Source organism: Aquarana catesbeiana, linkage group LG10, assembly GCF_042186555.1.
Source record: "Aquarana catesbeiana isolate 2022-GZ linkage group LG10, ASM4218655v1, whole genome shotgun sequence".
NCBI classification, from domain to species: domain Eukaryota; kingdom Metazoa; phylum Chordata; class Amphibia; order Anura; family Ranidae; genus Aquarana; species Aquarana catesbeiana.
In genome coordinates, this window is record NC_133333.1 from 124,302,249 (window position 1) to 124,322,388 (window position 20,140).

Below are 20,140 nucleotides of genomic sequence, written 5' to 3' on the forward strand. Positions count from 1 at the left end.
TCCCAGTTAGCTGATAATGGGGACTTCCATGGGCTGTGTAAGTTACACATGATAGGCCATAGTTAGTACTGTGTTAATTCCAACAACAAACATTATTAAGGTGCATGTTCACTTTTACTGCTATTAATGTGCTCCTCTTTGCATTAGATGGCGCTGCCATGCGAGCCGGAGTGCAGACTGGTGACCGCATCATCAAGGTACAAAATATTTTGATACTTGAAAAAGTTCTCCTGCTTATTTATGTATTTGAATCCTTCTGACAATGATTGCTCTTTTTTTCTGAAGTAGAGCATCACTGGTTTAAAAAAAAAAAAAAAATCTATTTCAGTATGTATTCTTAAAGGAGTTGTAAAGGCACTGTGTGTAGCAGCCCCCCAGCACCCCCCTAATTACCTACCTGAGTCCCTTCTCTCTCCAGCGATGTCCACGATCCCCTCAACCATCCAGGACACTCCTCCTGATCGGCTGAGACACAGCAGCGGTGCCATTGGCTCCCGCGGCTGTCAAAGTCAGTCTGCCAATCAGGGGAGAGAGGGGGCAGGGCCAGGTCAGGGCTCCGTGTCTGAATGGATACACGGAGCTCTGACTTGGCTTGGGTGCCCCCTGTAGCAAGCTGCTGGCTGAGGTTCACTCAAAGGAGGGAGGGGCTAGGAGCAGCGAAGAGGGACTGGAAAAGAGGAGGATCAAGGTGGCTCTGTGCAAAACCAACTACACAGAAGGAGGTAAGTATAACATGTTATTTAAAAAAAAAAAAAACAAGCCTTTACAATAACTTTAACTCAAAAATGCACTTTCTAGTGCTCTCGGCCGCCTTAAAATCTCTACATTCCTTTTTTTTTTTATTTTGCTACTTTGACCTTCCTGTTAGATGGTGGCTACATTCGTTCCCATTGTCCCACTTTATGTAGGAATGTAGCCACCCTGTAGTGTGCCAAGTAAATGGCAGAAAGGAGGAATAGGAGAGTTTTGGTAGCTTACAGACTTGGTTATAAGGAAACAGAAAAACACAGTAAGAAATGATTTTAAGAAAAATAAATTACAGGACTATTGAGTAGTAAGTGTGTATGGATTTTTTTTTTTTTTGGGGGGGGGGGGGGATACGGATATTGTTTAATGTCATGTTAATGTTCACTGTGCCATACTTGTTGGTTAATGTTTGTGACCTTTTGCCTTTCTTTGCAACTAGGACATGCATCTCATCTCCATCTGTATTTTTTCAGGTTAATGGAACACTGGTCACACATTCTAACCATCTGGAAGTGGTAAAGCTTATAAAGTGTGAGCATCCTTGATTTTCATTTACCGAAATCATTGTCACAATGAAGGTAGTTTCTACAGTGAGGGAACATACGCTGTTAAATTTTGCATACTTTATATACAGCTGCACAGGGGTAGGTAAAGAGAGGCAATCGGGGGAGGTATTAAGGAAGCATGTGTTGGGTATGCAGGATATTAAATCGGTTGAAAAGCCTTGAAAATACCCAGAGAAGTGACTAGCCTTAGGTGATGCACAGAGATGAAAAAGATCCTTCTACAGAAGTTGTGCCGGTTTATTTGCCGCAATTTCTTCTCTTGTGCCAAAGTACACAGATCAAAGGCTATTTCTGAGCTCCAGTAGACAGGGGGCAGAGCTATCATTTCACATACTGCACAGCAGGGAGCTGAGTGTAATCTGAGATCTAAGTGGAGGGAATGAACACAACCCCTCCAAACAGTCCAATAAGGAAACAAGGAAACATACACAGCTGAGGTTGTCAGTTGCCTGCTGTGTGTTGTGGGGGGTGGTCATGGCCTTCTCCCAAGATTGTGTGCATGGCAACCACTCAGCTTCTATCTCCGGTTTGTTCAGTTAAGCATTAAAAAATGAAAGATAGGCACTGATTGGTTGCAATGCACAGCTGCTCTAGATTCTGTCAGCTACAATTTTGATAAATTTCCCTGTGTAGTTCCTGTCAAGGTAACTGCGGCATGCTCACACTACTACATTTGGTTTGAGCATCTACAATGCTGTGAAAATGTATTTGCCCCCTTCCTGATTTTTTTTTCTTTTTATGCATATTTGTCACTCTTAAATGATTTAGATAATCAGAACATTTTTTTTATACAACACAAAGATAACCCGAGTAAATTCAAAATTCAGTTTTTAAACGATGTTTTCATTTATTAGGGGGAAAAAAATGCTGTCCAGATCTGCCTGGCCCTATGTAAAAAAGTAATCCCCCCCCCGATAAATCATTTATGTACCGTGATTAGCCTGTTTAATCAATACATCTGACACAGTGATGCACACTAAAAGATCTCAAAAAGCATCATGTCACGATCTAAAGAAATTCAAGAACAGATGAGAAACAAATTAATGCATGTATCGGCTTGGAAAGGGTTACAAAGCCATTTTTAAGGCTTTGGGACACCTGTGAACCACAGTGAGAGCCATTATCCACAAACGGAGAAAACTTTGAACAGTGTTGGACCATCTCAGGAGTGACCAGCCTAAGAGCACAACCACGACTCATCCAGGAGGTCATAAAAGAACAACATCTAAAGGACTACAGGTCTCAGTTTAAGGTCAGTGTTCGTGATTCAACAATAAACAGATTGGGCAAAAACGGCATCCATGGGAGCGTTCCAAGGGGAAAGCCACTGCTGTCCCCAAATAACACAAAATCTCATCTCACATTTGCCAGAAAACATCTTGATTATCCCCAAGACTTTTGAGCAAACATTCTGTGGACTGATGAGACAAAAGTAAACATTTTTGGAAGATGTGCCGTTACATCTGGCGTAAAACAAACACTGCATTTCATAAAAAGAACATTATGCCAACAATCAAACATGGTGGAGGCAGTGTAATGGTCTGGAGCAGCTTCAGGACCTAGATGACTTGCCATAATTGATGGGACCATGCATTCTACTCTCTACCAGAAATTCCTGAAGGAGAATGTCTGGCCATCAGTTTGTGACTTCAAGCTCAAGCACACTTGGGTCATGCAGCAGGACTATGATCCGAAACACACCAGCAAGTCAACCTCTGAGTGGCTGAAAAAAAAAAAAAAAAATTAAGGTTTTGGAGTGGCCTAGTCAAAGTCCGGGCTTAAGTCTGATTGAGATGCTATGGCATGAGCTTAAACAGTATAAAGTCAAATAATAGTGCGTTAGTTCAACCTGTGAAACGTGAACCTGTGCAAGAAAAAATATGTGAATAACACACTGCTAATTACCATCAATAGCTAGTGCTGATGAATGACTTTATACAGTATGTAACATATAGTAGAAAACGTCACTACCATGATGAAAAAATAAACCACAAAAAATGTAAAAAATATAAAATAAAGTGAAAATGTGAAAAAAATCCCAAACAAATTTTAAAATTCAAGGCAAGAGTCCACTTCTCAGGGAAAACTTGTTCGAATATGTGCCATACAGCAAAAATCCAGTGATTATGTTCACCACCACCTCTAGGTGAATTGCCTGCTCACCTCAGGGGGACCCCCTACAGGTCAATCAAGCCTTGAGTATAAAGATCTTCCAAGATCATAAAACACGCACTGTATCCAGGTGCGCCTGCAGTCCTTGTAGCATACAGTGGAATCTGCTCCTTAAAGATTACTCAAAATACTATAGACAATCTTAGCGCAATACTGCTTCAAAATAATATTATTTATTATAAAATCACCCATTCACATTTACAGCATCTTGTATAATTGCATGTAATAAAAAAACATCAAGAGCTCGCTGCCTCACTGCTTACTTCCTGGTTTACGAGACACCGAAAGTGACGTCACTGGCTCCTCCCAATGCGTTGCATCACTGGTCACGTGGCTTTCTCTTGGGACCATTCCCTGGAGAACGTCACGCGACCAGCGAGGCAAAAATTTGGGAGGAGTCGGTGATGTCCCTTCTGGTGTCTCGTAAACCAGGAAGTAAGTGATGAGGCGAGCTCTTAAAATTTTTTTACAAAATAGAAAAAAAATCTAGCTCAAGGTTTGATCTAAATCAGGTGCTTGGATCAAAGGTCAGGGTCAGTGTTTTTTGGACAGGATTTTTTTTTTTTTTAATTGGTATCGGTGTCAGTCGGTGTGTTTTAGGTAGGATAAAAAAAAAAAAAAACAAAACAGCAAAATGCGCATTATTGTTTCTGGGCTGTACTACGGGTACAAACAAAAACCAACATACACACATGCGCTATCGCTGTGGTTGTCGGGAGCAGGAGAATTTATTTTGGTGGTAGGTTATGGTAGTAGCAAGAATAATGCAGTTACATTTTAAAAAAGGTGTTTTTTTTTTGTTTTTTTTTACTATTTTGGGCCAGTTTCCTTAGATAATAAAAAAAAAAAATTAGGAGATATCCGTAACTGTTTACCACCAAATGAAAGCCCAATTTGTCCTGAAAAAAATCAAGGTATAAATCCACCCGGATGCACAAAGTAGTTGCGATATGTATGGTTTTACTAACTCGTGTCAAAGTTGCAAAATTGAGCTTAGGCATTAAGATTGGTTTTACCTTTAGGCGTGAAGGTGTTAAAATTTGTTAGATGATTTGAATCACTTTAGTGTGACAAATATGCAACAAATAAAAAGATCAGGAAGGGGGCAAATACTTTTTCAGCACTGTAGGTTTCATTTACCTCTGGTCATGAAAGATTTTCTGACCTTATCTGAAAAGCAAGCAGACTTCAATAAGCGTGTAAGGTCCAAGCAGTGCTCATAATTTAATATGTTGTGATAATTATGAACGTATAATGTACTCCCTACATGTGAGGGTAAGTTAACTTTCCCACAGTTGTCATGCTTGCTGGAAAATATTGCATGTAAGCACTTGCAGCTGGTAGTATTGGTGCCGGTACACACAGGGGCGGCTTCAAGTCATTTGACTGTGAAGCCACCCCTTCAGAGCGCAACTACAGCATGGCTTGCTGAACGACTTCTATATAGATGTCAATGCAGGCCGCTCTGAAGTCGCTCCAAAGTAGCACAGGAGCCTTTTTCTAGGTTTGAGCAACTTGAGTTGCTCCTATTAGAACAGTTCCATTGCAATGCATGGAGGGCGACTTGTCAGGCGGCTAAGTCACCTGAAGGGTTGCCCCTGTGTAAAGCCATAGCCCAACTCTGGGTGTAACCCCTCACTGCCAGCATACCTCCATTTTAGATATTGTCCTTAGGAGGATAAACATCTATTTTCAGCTCTGCTGTTTTAAAGACGAACATATATTTCTTGCATTTTATATTTCTTGCATTTTCTTTTCTTCTTCAATCAAGGCTCTACTCTGCACTGCTGCTGGTGTTTCTCACCAACTTGCAGCTATTGGGTGTGTTCATCCTCCGACTGACTTTTTAGACCATACTGCATTGGACCTTGAGCAATTGTCCCTGGCTCCTACTCAACACTTAGCATATCTAAGATCTGGTCCTTAGTACTTCCGAGGCCAGAGTGTTCAGTCCCCAATCCAGAAGTCACCTGAACTTCTGCTTTTATATTAAGGACTTGGTAGCCTCCAATTATTATTATTATTATTATTATAATACAGGTTTTATATAGCGCCAACAGTTTGTGCAGCGCTTTACAACATGAGGGCAGACATTACAGTTACATTACAATTTGGTACAAGAGGAATCAGAGGGCCCTGCTCGTTAGAGCTTACAATCTGAAAAGGAAGGGTCAATTGATACAAAAGGTAATAGCTGTAGGGGGATGAGCTGATGGAGGAAGTCAAACAGTGTTAGTTAGAAGCAGGATAGACTTCTTTGAAGAGAAGGGTTTTCAGGGATCGCCTAAAGATGGATAGATTAGGGGACAGTCGGACAGATTTGGGTAGGGAGTTCCAAAAGATGGGAGAAGCTCTGGAGAAATCCTGAAGGCGAGCATGGGAGGAGGTGACATGGGAGCTAGAGAGTAGGAGGTCTTGGGATGACCGAAGAGATCGGCTTGGTTGGTATTTTGGGACTAGGTTAGTGATGTAGCTGGGGGCAGAGTTATGGATGGCTTTGTAAATTATTGTTAGTACTTTAAATTTTATTTGTTGGGTGAGTGGAAGCCAGTGGAGGGATTGGCAGAGAGGGGTGGAGGACACTGAATGGTTGGTAAGGTGGATGAGTCTTGCAGCGGCATTCCTTATGGACTGAAGGGTGGATAGTCTATGTAAAGGTAACCCAATGAGGAGGGATTTGCAGTAATCAAGGCGAGAGATGACCAGGGAGTGAATTAGAAGCTTGGTGGTGTCATTTAGGTAAAAAGGGGCATATTCTGGAAATGTTGCGGAGGCTAAGGCGGCATGATTTGGACAGGGATTGTATGTGGGCCTGAAAGGACAGTTCAGAGTCTAAGGTTACCCCTAGCACTCTGGCATGCAGGGACGGACTGATAGATGTGCCATTGATCTTGACAGAGAAGTCAGGGGAAGGGCACGTGGGGGAGTAAATATTAAGAGCTCAGTTTTAGATAGATACAGTTTGAGGAAGTGGTTTGACATCCAGGCTGATATGTCTGTTAGTAGATCAGTGATGCGTGAGGAGATTGATGGGGTGAGCTGACGGGCAGAGAGATAGATTTGGGTGTCATCAGCATATAAATGGTAGTGAAAGCCATGGGAGGCTATCAGCTGACCCAGGGAGGATGTGTAGATCGAGAATAGTAGAGGTCCAAGGACAGAACCTTGGGGGACACTGAAGGTGTGATGAGATAGGTAAGACTTGAACCAACGGAGAGTGCAGTCATGAAGACCAAGCAAATTGAGTTTTTTGAGGAGGAGGGGATGGTCAACTGTATCAAAGGCAGCAGAAAGGTCCAAGAGTAAGAGTATGGAATAATGACCATTGGTTTTGGCTGTTAGTAAGTCATTTGTGAGTTTTAGGAGGGCAGTTTCTGTGGGGTGCTGTGGGCGAAATCCAGACTGAAGGGGATCAAGAAGGTTATTCTCATTGAGGTGGTCGCTCAGTCGATTGTAGACTTAAACGTTCAAGGAGTTTGAAGACAAAAGGGAGTAAGGGAGTGACTAGCGCATGTTTTAGATGGTTTAGGAAGATGCCAGTAGAGAGGGAGAGGTTTAAGATATGAGTTAAGGAGTGTAGGATTGAGTCAGATGGTGACCGTAGTATTTGAGAAGGAACAGGGTCCAGGGGGCAGGAGGTTAGGTGGGCATTAGAAAAAAAGTTTAGTGACTTCCTCTTTAGTAGCTGGGTTAAAAGAGGGAAGTATTGATTGTGCAGAAGGACAAGGAGTGTAAGGTGAGGGAGATATCTGTAGAGCGGAGATCTCGATACAAATTGTCTCAATCTTATTTTTGAAGTGATTAGCAATCTCCTGGGCAGTAAGTTAGTGGGTGGGGGTAATGGAGGACGAAGTAGAGTGGTAAAGGTAGAAAAGAGTTGACGGGGACTGCGTGAGAGGGTGTTAATGAGAGTGATAAAGTAGGTCTGTTTGGCAGTGTGGAGGCAGGAATGGTATTTTTGGAGGGCAGACTTCTATTGGCTGAAATTTTGCTGTGACTTAGTTTTACGTCACAGACGCTCAAGAGCGCGGTTATGTTTTTTGAGGCTTCTGGTATTGTCTGTCTGCCAGGGTTGTAGCGGTCGGGGCCTGATTCTGTGTGTAGTGAGGGGGGCGAAGGTATTCAGGGTGGATGACGGTGAACTATTGTAGACAGAAGTGGCCAAGTTGGGGCAGGACAAGGATGAGATTTTGTCGTAGAGACAATATGTAGCAGAAAAAAGAAGAGAAGGGTTAAGATGGTGAAGGTTTCTACGGGTAATGGTTTGGTAGTTGGAAGGCAAGGAGGAGGCAGACAAGGAGAGAGTGAAACTAATAAGGTGGTGATCAGAGAGAGGAAAAGGAATATTGGAGAGGTGATGCGGAGTGCATAGGTAGGAGAATGAGGTCAAGGCAGTTGCCAACAGAGTGAGTAGAAGCGCTTGTCCATTGTTTTAGGTCAAAAGAGGAGGTTAGGCTCAGCAGCTTAGACGTAGCGTGAGTGTTAAGATTAACAGGAATGTTGAAGTCACCAAGAATGATTGTTGGAATTTCAGAAGAGAGAAAGTAGGGTAGCCAGGCAGGGAAGTTGTCAAGGAAGTTTGATACCGGTCCAGGGGGCCAATAGATCACAGCAATTCTCAATGAAACTGGAGAAAATAGACGAATACAGTGAGCTTCAAATGAAGAAAGGGACAGAGAGGGGGGTGGATGAAGAACCTGAAAAGTGCTTTGAGGGGATAGGAGGATTCCAACACCACCTCCTTTCCGTCCACTAGGCCTGGGAGAGTGAGTCCACAGGAGGCCACCATAGGAGAGAGAAGCAGGAGAAGGAAGGTCAGATTCTTGAATTCAGGTCTCAGTAATTGCAAGTTTGTTCAGGGAGTTTGTAACAAACTCATCACCGTCCATGACCTATTTATCACAAACAGAGCGGCATTCCAAAGGGCACAGGAGAAGGGGAGGCTGGTTCTAGGCTGAAGAGGAATATAAATGAGATTGTGTGGATTGCAGCTGCTATCAGAGGATTGGGGGTGCTGGGTATGTTGGCCGAAGGTAAATGATGGCGGTCAATGCAGTTCCTTTTCCAATTCCACTCCAGACATTAGCAACAGAATATTTTGTCATTATGGCATACATTAGTGATGTCTCTGGAGAGACCGATCGGGTTATCTCCCAAGACCAAGGCTGTCCCTGGTGTGTTGGCTCCGGGTTCTGGTGTTGTGTGGGGGAGGTGCTTCTTTTCTTGTTTCTTCTCTTTATATGAAAAATAGATGGTCTTTTTCCTGCCTAGCCCCCACCCTCCAAACAAAACTAGCAACGAGAAAACCTGTAAAAATATAGATTTAAAAAAAAAAAAAAGCTAAAAATACTCCCCTCCTCCTGGCTTCTGGGAGGCATGGAGACATCACCATGCCTTACCACTGCCTCCTGGAAAAGCTGGGCACTTGAAATCTGGCGAGATTGCATTCTAGCCCATTGCAGGAATGTATTCTCGCAGGATTTCAAGTGAGGAGGAGGAATCAGTGAAGGGCGGTGACTTTACCCACACTCCCCAGAAGATAGGATTGAGGTGAGTAGTTATTTTTTGTGAAATCTTTATTGTAAATGTTGTAGTTGAAGTGATATTAAAGGCTTACTCTTTCTTCCTATTATAAAAAAAGCTGTTATAGTCCCTTGCCTCCTCTTCTGGATTCCCCTTCCATCACTGTCCACTCCTCCTGTTCTGTGAGTGCCCCCCGCAGCAAGCCGTGTGCTGAGAGGGCACCGGTGCAGGCATGCTTCCCAGAGGGGCTGTTTGCATCCATAGACACAGCGTGGCTTGGCCATGCCCCCTGCTCCCTCCTCACAGTATTTGACTGACAGCATCAGGAGCCAATGACATTTTGCTACGGAGTTTCCTTTGAAACCAGGAAGAGAGAACAGCGCCATTGCAGGGGGGCACAGCGCTGGATAGAGCGAGGACTAGTTGAAGGTATTTTACCTTAACACTCAAAATGCATTAAGGTAAAAAAAAAACTTTGAATTTAAAACCACTTTAAGGCTTATTTGTTTCAATGGTAGTTGGCTGGCAGGAAAGTAGAACTCTTGATTTTCATGGGGGGGGAATGCATTAAGACTCCCTGTTGATTCGCAAAAGGCTTCAGTATACTGTATATTAAAGCCTGTTATTCAAGCCACTTCTAAAGTTGCTAATATTTTTTTATCTACTTGATTAGGAAGGTTACACTGTCTAGTTGGTGCCCAGGAGTTGGATTTGTATTAGAACATGGATCAATAAACCAATACTCTTAAGTGTTTTACTTAAGAATGTCCTTTTTTATTATATGAATTGAAGGTAACAAGCTAATAATGGTAACTGTAACTTCTGATTATTGATTTGACCTTTTTGTTTGGGTTCAATTCTCGTCTAATCTAGCTTGCAGGCTTTTAAATAGGAACTCTAGATCCAACCAAACTGCAGCATAGATTGTGCTGACATGCAATAAATATGGGTAAAATATATTGCATTATAAACATGTGTTATCTGCTAGATGTCATGGCTTCTCCTTAGGGAGAAAGGGAGTTGTATAAGTTCTAGAAGTTCCAATGTCTCTTGTATTTAATGTTTTTTTCCTTTTTGGTGCTGAAGCTCATATTCTTTCCACAACTAGCACTGCAATCTCCCTTGCTTGAGAAAGGTGCCTTTTAAGTATGCCATTTGAAGGTGAACTTCTCTTTGGGAAATCCCTTGAGGCAGTTAGAGGGGAAAGAGGTTCCTACCCCACTATCTCAAATTTCACGTCCCTATTGAATTGTCATCCTCTTCCTTATGTGTACAGTCTGTTTGCCCCTCCATGCTTCATCTACTGCAGGTTCATCCTCTTGTAGCAGGCCTTTCATCTTTTAAGCTTAGGGAACCTGCTCAGTAAGTGGAGGTGAGAGGGGGACATTGCTGACATTTACTCCAGAGATGCCCCAGAATTGTTTTTATTTTGCAGAGGTACACAAAAAAGTCTCTATTGCTGTTATCTCTGTTCCTTTCTACTGTACGTTCCTACTTGCTTTTTTGCTTTCTTGCTGTCTTTCTACTTCACAAAAAATAAAGCATAAAAATAATTGTGCCTGCGCTGAAAAATAAACTAAAATAACGTGCAAAATCGGTAAATTAATCCACTATAAATAAGTTGTAAAACCATATATGTGTAATATAATAATTGTATATAAAAGTGCAATATATAGCCTCAAAGTGCATATAACATTGTGCAAAAAGCAATATAACCCATTGAAAGTGCACCATACATAAGTGAAAAACAACAACAAGTGCACAGGTATCCTGTGTATTGCAAGTGTCCAGCTCAATCCACGGGTTAAAACCTAAAAAAATGTGTACAAACAGTGTCCATAAAATAGGAGTTCCTCAGAAATCTTCTGAAAGGTGCTCAAATCACAGCAAACAATACGTGCTCTCCCGTGACACCCCACATGTGCTTGCGCTCACCTCTGCTTGTGTGACCCAGTAACTAAACTGTGTCAAACACGCAATGGGGCCACTCCTGGGCTCCCTCAGGATGGAATGATATGAATACAATCCTCACAGGTGCAGTCAGAATCCACATGTATAGGAGAGAAGTAAGAACTCCATAGTGTAATAACGCAGGGATATTTTATTTATTTAAAAGAAAATCCTCCAGGAGGGTACTCACATTGAGTGGGTGCTCCAGTGCACCAAACTTTAACAAGCGTAAAAAACTGCAATTCAAATGGCGTGCGGTGTGGTGTGTAATGTCTCCTCCACTGCTGACAGCTCCGTCCTACCCCTCCCCGACGCGTATTCGGCACAGGGATCACGTGCCTTCCTCTGGAGGATATCATTGCAATGATCCAATGATATCCCCCAGAGGAAGGCACGTGATCCCTGTGCCGAATACGCGTCGGGGAGGGGTAGGACGGAGCTGTCAGCAGTGGAGGAGACATTACACACCACACCGCACGCCATTTGAATTGCAGTTTTTTACGCTTGTTAAAGTTTGGTGCACTGGAGCACCCACTCAATGTGAATACCCTCCTGGAGGATTTTCTTTTAAATAAATAAAATATCCCTGCGTTATTACACTATGGAGTTCTTACTTCTCTCCTATACATGTGGATTCTGACTGCACCTGTGAGGATTGTATTCATATCATTCCATCCTGAGGGAGCCCAGGAGTGGCCCCATTGCGTGTTTGACACAGTTTAGTTACTGGGTCACACAAGCAGAGGTGAGCGCAAGCACATGTGGGGTGTCACGGGAGAGCACGTATTGTTTGCTGTGATTTGAGCACCTTTCAGAAGATTTCTGAGGAACTCCTATTTTATGGACACTGTTTGTACACATTTTTTTAGGTTTTAACCCGTGGATTGAGCTGGACACTTGCAATACACAGGATACCTGTGCACTTGTTGTTGTTTTTCACTTATGTATGGTGCACTTTCAATGGGTTATATTGCTTTTTGCACAATGTTATATGCACTTTGAGGCTATATATTGCACTTTTATATACAATTATTATATTACACATATATGGTTTTACAACTTATTTATAGTGGATTAATTTACCGATTTTGCACGTTATTTTAGTTTATTTTTCAGCGCAGGCACAATTATTTTTATGCTTTATATTACACGGTATGAAACGTGGTTGAGTGTTTGCTGCTAATTAATTAATGATTGTCACCCCTTAGAGGCATTGATCCATTTGTGGCTCGCAGGAAATTTCTATTTTTTGTTTACTTCACAAAAAAGACCATTTCCTTTACTCCTTTCAGATTCAGTTACAAAGGTGATCATCTATTTCCCTGTTTGAGAAGAATTAAAAGAACTTTCTAAATGTTACACAGGGACCCTTGTCCATTATGGATGCATGTCCCATCATGCCTCTAAAACATCTTTACTATTACAGCAGTAGCTGTGGTCCTGCACTGTGTCCTGTATATCTGCCAGTATGTCTACTGCAGTAGCTAGGCTTCTGCCTTGTCTCCTGTACACATTCATTATATCTCTCATATGAAAGATGTTATACCTTTTAATAGCAAACACAGCATGATGGGTTATACGTCCGATTTATTCACACCAATGTAGTCCACATTGAGCTGTTAATTTATTAGACCCTTAAACTCAAGCTTAAACTCAGCCCAAACATTGTTATCCCAGTGTGCCTTGGAGACCATTTCCTACAAGGGTCCATAGCAAAATTCTTTGAGCCATATGCCTAAATTCTGATGCTCACACATTTCTTCTTTTGAATGATTTCACAGCCTTCTAAGGCATCTCCCTGCTTAAGGCCCTTCTCCCAAAGATTTTGGGGTTCTTGGCTTTTTACAGCATCTAGCAGCTGTTCCTTACAAGTTGCATATTCACAACCTTTTTTTCCTTTCATGCTTTAAAAAAATGATAATAAATATAAATGCAGCGCTATTAAGTGGTATATGAAGCGAGGTGATAGCATATCACCCCGGAAGTGATATGAAGTTGCTAATGGCTTGATGGTAAAATACAAGCAACTATAAACGAAAACAAATAAAGTGAAAAAATCAGTCTCCAATTATTAAAAAATAGTGTCCGTGGTAGAATAAGTGTTCTTGAATAAATAGAAAAAATACAAAAAAATATATTTGTCATAGAAAGGGAATATGTGTGAATGATGCCTTTCAACCAATAGGTAAAGCGAAACCGTAGTCCTCATGTGCTCAAGGTCCACATACAGCTATGATGGCAGAAGAAATGGATACGCTTACCAGAAGTGGTGAACACACTCAGCCATACGGTGGTATGTCAATCGGGCATTTGGATCAATCAATCCTCAGGGTGCTTGATGGAAGGCACTGATGGTGGGAGGATGCCTACCAATGGCTTCATCGGGAGAAACCATGGATGGATGGTGATGCTTTGGTTCCCAGCGGATGGATGTGCTCACATTCACAGAGAGCAAACAGCTGGAACATGCAGACTCCACAGCAAAGGATGCCACATCATAAAGGAGAGAAGAGAAAGTCTTGAGTGCATGAATCCAGCATAAAAGGTTTATTAAAAAACGCCAGAAAAAGGAGGATATAAAATCCCCTAAAACAATGAGTACAAATAGTGATTACAAATGGGTAAAAAAATTGCGTGGTGACAGGGCACAAATGGCTCAGCAACCTAGGCTTATTCTACCACGGACACTATTTTTTAATTATTGGAGACTGATTTTTTTCACTTTATTTGTTTTCGTTTATAGTTGCTTGTATTTTACCATCAAGCCATTAGCAACTTTACATCACTTCCGGGGTGATATGCTATCACCTCGCTTCATATACCACTTATTAGCGCTGCATTTATATTTATTTGTATTTTATTGCACGGTTTTCTACACTGTTGATGCTGGCTGCTATCACTTTTATATTTTGTTGTTTTTAGTAGTGCAATTTTGTTTGGTTGTTTTTTTTTTTTTTTTTTTTTAAATGTTGACTACAGTTTGTTTGTTTTTTATTTTCTTGTTGCAGCTGGCTCATATGTGGCTCTCACAGTTCAAGGTCGGCCTCCGGGGTCTCCTCATATTCCCCTCTCAGAGGGGGATCCATTTTCTGCAGCGCTTTTACCTCCTTGCTCACCAATCAGTCATGGGCACCTTGAAAGAATTACTAGCCCTATACCCATGGGGGTAAGTACTTCAGGTTATTATTAGTTTTACTACAAAAAAAAATTAGAATGTCAGATACTTTTCTTTAACTGTATATATTTTGATTTGTAACCTAAAAAATTTTTTTTTTTTCTCTCCTGTTGAGGGAGTCTTAAACCTTAGGGTTATACTACTGTATACAGGAGGACTGGATACTGGTAAACGAAAAAAAAAAACTGTATGCCAGCACAGGATAACCCCCCTATTACAATCATGCCTCAGCTTTTCTGCTAGTATAGAATTTTTTGTAGCATTTTTTTTCCTCTGATTTTGTTCTTAAATTAAAAAAAACAAAAAAAACTCACTGCTGCTGGAGCTTTGTCTCTTTGATTGCAGCTATCCAGCATGGTTATCCTCAGCCTGGCTTTTGGAGTACCCTCATTGGACTGGACATTGCAGGGATAGCCTGGAAGTGACTAAACTCCAGTAAAAGTTTACTGCTGAATGCCTTCTAGGTCCAGAGCTACTGGCATTGCCTTGTCTCTGTGAAGATAGGATGGACATTCTTTTCAACTCTGCTGTTTTAAAGACCAACCTGTGATATTTCCAGCAATTTTTCATCTTCAATCAAAGCTTTTCTCTACACTACTGCTGGTGTTTCCCACCAGCTTGCAGCTATTTGGCACAGTCCTCCTAAGACTGGCTTTAGACCAAAAGAGGTTAACGCTATGGGATGGAGAGCTGACTTAATTGACTGGGTTGAGTGCTGTGCTCTTTCCCGACAATATAGCATTAAGGAACATCTCCCCACTGCTTCTTCTGCTTGCAAGAGCCGAGTAGAGTTTTGATACATACCTGCTGCCCGCCTACAGTGACTTTGTACACCTTCGGTCATCTCACCCTCATCTGCTACATGCTGTTTTTGTTTTGGAAGCACCAGATGCCTTGCCTTTTTGTGTTAAGCCTATACATTGTGTTACTGCCATGTAGTCACGACATGTCTGATTCTAGACATGAGTTCAGCCCCATTGTATGGGTCTCACTTTCTACTAACAGCTCCTGGACTTTTTGCAGTGTGTCCACTGACGGTACCAACGTCTGTAGCCTGGAGGTATGTTGCCCTCTGTACTTGGAGTCTATCCCATCCTTGCACTGCTTTTCAGCTTCATCAGTTGATACCTGCATAATCTGCCCTATCATGCAAGGCCTTCACGAGGGTCATGGAAAACTTTATGGCCAAATCACTCATTTTGCTGACTGTGATTGCAGAGGCCACACTTGCACTACCACACCTTTCCCTGCGACTTGTATATTTTGTCTATGGCTATAGTGGCTTCCAAGCCATTGGCCTCAGAAGCTTTGTCTAATTCTAAGTTGATCCAGTCCTAATGAGCTTGCCCATGAGGAGTCGCAGTCTAATTTGGAAGCATTAGCCGTAAAAGAGACCGTTTTGGCTCCTATTAATAGAGTGTGCACCACTCTGAAACTAGAGGATCAGCCTGTTGCTTTTACCAGTCTTCAGCCTTAGATCAAGTTTCTCTTTATGCCTGCTTTTCCAACTATTTTTCTATGGAGATTGGAAGCATCCTAATAAGTTATTTGCTCCTCCCGAGTGCTTTTAAGCCTTGTATCTGTTCAGTGAGGATTTTGTACCAAAGTGATTCATTCCCACTGTGAATCTGGCCATGTCCTGCCTTAAAGTAGGGGATGTGCCTATGTTCACTGACCCAACTAAAATGAGGCTACAAGCCTTTTCTAAAGTGCAGTTCTCTCAGGTGTACCCTTCTGGTTGAGACTTTATTGTATGATTAATCAAAATCCCTTAAAAGAAATTAACTACTTCTGTAGTTGATCCCTTACTGATTAAATGAGCAGCCTGGCTGTTGCGTTAAACTTCAGCTCTGGTTTGCTGGAAGCCTCTGTTGTGATTTCCTATGTGCGTCTCATGTTGGTTCATATGCGTAGGCACTTGGGCTTAAAGCAATTGTAAAAAAAAAAAAGCACTATAACAAACATGTCTATACTCACCTGCAATGGAATTGCATAGAGTGGCAGCAAACCTCCTCTTCTCGGGTCCCCCCGCCAGCACTCCTGGCCCCTTCTCTCTGTCTAGTGCACTTGTGCGTGCTCACTTCTGGGCATGCCTCTTCTTCCTCATCACTGACATTGGCTCCCAGTGCCCCAGCAAAGCAAAGCCAGCAAGGCCCGAAAGTGAGGGGAGAGAAGAGCTGCAGACATGCATAGCGCTGGATCTGCGTTTGCCCCATCCTGGATCTTGGAGTTCTGAATATCTTCATTTGGGTCCCAAAATTTTGCATGAAATAGGGAAAATCTATCATCACCTCCCTTCTCCAGGGAGGCTTTCTAGCTTCTGTGTACATCAAAGATGCTTACCTTCACCTCCCCAATCTTTCCAGCTCATCAGTGATTCCTATGCTTTTCTGTGGGGACTTTGCACTACCAGTTTGTGCCTTGCCTCGCTTTTGCTCTTTGGTTATTCACTAAGGTGCTTGCCGCAGTATTAGCTCTGCTGTGCTCTCATGGCATCTCTGTTGTGGAATATGTAGACTTCCTGTTGAGGGAACAGTTGGCTCGGGCACTGACGGGCATTTCTTTGACTGAACAGACATTATAACTGATGGATTTTGAGCCTTTAGAAATCATTACTGTAACATACATCGTTTGGAGTATCTGGGTCTAGTCCTGTGTCTCTTTCACAAGAGAAACTTCAGTCTCTTCGGTCTCAGATTTGAACTCTGCAGTTCAAGGATCATCCGACTCTCCACTTTTGCATGGGAGCCCTAGTCATGATTGTACCTTTTGAAGCAGTTCCATTTGCCCAGTTTCTTTCTTGACCTCTGCAATGCAACATTCTGTTGTCGTGGGAAAAGTCAATCATCTGGTTTCTGGACATGGATGGAATAGTTTACCATCAAAGACCAGGATATCCCTGGCTTGCTGGCTCAGGAATTTAGCTAAAATTTCTATGTTACTTCAAGTACAGTGAACATTAAAAAACAAGTTAGGTCAAAATGAAAGAAAACATATTCAGCACAAATCTGTAACACATGCACATTTCCCCATGAGTAAACTTTGAAAAAGGCTCTTGGGAGATCTAGTCCTCGGGGAGTGCCAACGTCTATAGCAACTTGTCTTACAAATGCTGCCCCTGCAGAAATTTTACAAGCCTGGTAATGATGTCACAGGGAGTAATAAAAGCAGTTTCTCATTGTAAGAACACAGTAAAAGAAAAAATACTGGGGTGCTCTAGAGGGAAAGGTATGGAGGTACATATGGGTAATTGCTAGACGATGCATTGTATTCATACTAACAAAATATAAGATCTGGACGACGAAACAAAGATGCAGAACACTGGGGCAAAGAAATTTTTGTTTAGTCACATATTTTACTTCTTAATTTAAATTGTTAATCAGGTTTTGGAGGCCCCTGGCATGCACAAGAAGGGCGAGTCTATGCGTGCACACAACATACTTGCCTTCTCACTTTGCTGCCCCTACATCCATGACTGCAACCAAGAATGCAAAGTCTATATATATAATTTTTAAAGTTATGTACGCGTTTCATAAGTTGACAAAATAATGTATTTTATGTACAGCTTTTTATAAATATAAAAGTCTTTGATCAGTAAAATAAAATGTTATAAACCATACAATTTTTTTTTTTCGAAGTCTGCCAATACCAGGTGATAAAAAAGAAAGTTGCAATCCTATATTTGGAATGTTCTCAGATCTATAATATTGTGTCAGTAACCAGAAGCAGGAGTCAAACTAATTAAGTAGCATATAAACAACAATATAGTGCAGCGCTCTTCTGATTCCTTTTGTGCCAAATTGTAATGTAACTGTAATGTCTGCCTTCATTTTGTTAAGCGCTGCGCAAAGTATTAACACTATATGCAGTTGTGTTCATAAGTTTGCATACCCTGTCAGAATTTATGATTTCTTGGCCATTTTTCAGAGCATATGAATGCTAACACATGAACTTTTCTTTCACTCATGGTTAGTGTTTGGCTGAAGCCATTTATTATCAATCAACTGTGTTTACTCTTTTTAATTCATAGTGACAACAGAAACTAGCCAGATGACCCTGATCAAACGTTTACATACCCTAGTTCTTAATACCATACATTGCCCCCTTTAACATCAATGACAGCTTAAAGTATTTTGTGGTATTTGTGGATGAGGCTCTTTATCTTCTCAGATGATAAAGCTGCCCATTCCTCTTGGCAAAAAGCCTCCAGTTCGTGTAAATCCTTGGGCTGTCTTGCCTGAACTGCACGTTTGGGATCTCCCCAGAGTAGCTCAATGATATTGAGGTCAGGAGACTGAGATGGCCACTCCAGAACCTTCACTTTATTCTGCTGTAGCTAATGACAGGTGGACTGGGCCTTGTGTTTTGGATCATTGTCATGTTGGAATGTCCAAAGACTGTGCAGCTTCCTGGCTGATGAATGCAAATGTTCCTCCAGTATTTTTTGATAACATACTGCATTTATCTTGCCAACAAGTTTGACCAAATTTCCTGTGCCTTTTGTAGCTCACACATCCCCAAAACATCAGCGATTCACCTCCGTACCTTTCATCATAGGCCTTGTTGACTCCTCTCCAAATGTAGCTTTTATGGTTGTGGCCAAAAAGCTCAATTTTGGTCTCATCGCTCCAAATGACTTTGTGCCAGAAGGTTTGAGGCTTGTCTCTGTGCTGTTTGGCCTATTGTAAGCGGGATATTTTGTGGCATTTGCGTAGTAATGGCTTTCTTCTGGCGACTCAACCATGCATCCCATCTTTCTTCAAGTGCCTAATTATTGTGCATCTTGAAACAGCCACACATCACATGTTTTCAGAGAGTCCTGTATTTCACCTAAAGTTATTTGTGGGTTTTTCTTTGTATCCCAAACTATTTTCCTGGCAGTTATGACTGAAATTTTAGTTGGTCTACCTGACCATGGTTTGGTTTCAACAGAACCCTTCATTTTCCACTTCTTGATTACAGTTTGAACACTGCTAATTGGCATTTTCAGTTCCTTGGATATCTTTTTATATCCCTTTCTTGTTTTATACAGTTCAACTACCTTTTCCCGCAGATCCTTTTGACATTTCTTTTGCTTTCCTCATGACTCAGAATCCAGAAACGTCAGTGCAGCACTGGATGAAAGATGCAAGGAGTCCAGAAACTCATTGACCTTTATATATATATATATATATATATATATATATATATATATATATATATATATATATATACACATGCACACATTACAAGCAAACAGATCACAGGTGACGATGGTTACCTTTTTAACTTCTTCAGATCCGCGCTATAGCCGAATGATGGCTACAGCGCGGACCTGCTTTGCCGGGAGTACGTCTATTGACGTCCTCCCATGCCCGAGCGGCATGCGCGCCTCCTGCAGGGCGGGTGCGGTGCACTCTGTGATCGGCGAGTCTGAGACTCGCTGGATCACAGATCGGAGTAAGGGGTCGATCCTGACCCCTTACCACGTGATCAGCTGTCAGCCAGTGACAGCTGATCATGTGATGTAAACAGAGCTGGTAATCGGCTATTTTTTCTCCTCGCGCCGGCAACGTGAGGAGAAAAAAAAAATCTGATCACCAGCAGCCGTGAGGGACATCAGTTCCGACCCTGGAGAGCTGCCACCAGCTCCTCAGTGCCCACCTGTGCCACCTGCTAGTGCCACCTAGCAGTAGACAACAGTGCCACCCATCCGTGCCACCTATCAGTGGCCACAATCAGTGCCTCATCAACAGTGCTGCACATCAGTGCCACCTATCGGTGCCGCCTTAACTGTGCCTATCAGTGCCCACCAGTACCGCCTCATCAGCGCATATCAATGAAGGAGAAAAATGACCTGTTTGCAAAATTTTATAACAAACTATGAAACATGATTTTTTTTTTTTTCTCAAAATTTTCCATCCTTTTTGTTTAGCAAAAAATTAAAATCCCAGCTGTGATTAAATACCACCAAAAGTAAGCTCTATTTGTATGAAAAAAATTATAAAGATTTCATTTGGTTACTTTG

General features: G+C 41.9%; 1 protein-coding gene across 1 annotated transcript in view; it reads left to right on the plus strand.

Annotated features, from left to right (window-relative positions):
• The window catches only part of ARHGEF12 (Rho guanine nucleotide exchange factor 12), a 441,882-nt gene that overhangs the window by 120,338 nt on the left and 301,404 nt on the right, over positions 1 to 20,140 (plus strand). The window contains exons 6-8 of the mRNA XM_073602566.1: positions 148 to 197; positions 1,221 to 1,278; positions 13,967 to 14,124. Of these exons, the coding sequence (XP_073458667.1) occupies positions 148 to 197; positions 1,221 to 1,278; positions 13,967 to 14,124 (266 nt within the window). The remainder of the gene's footprint in view (positions 1 to 147; positions 198 to 1,220; positions 1,279 to 13,966; positions 14,125 to 20,140) is intronic.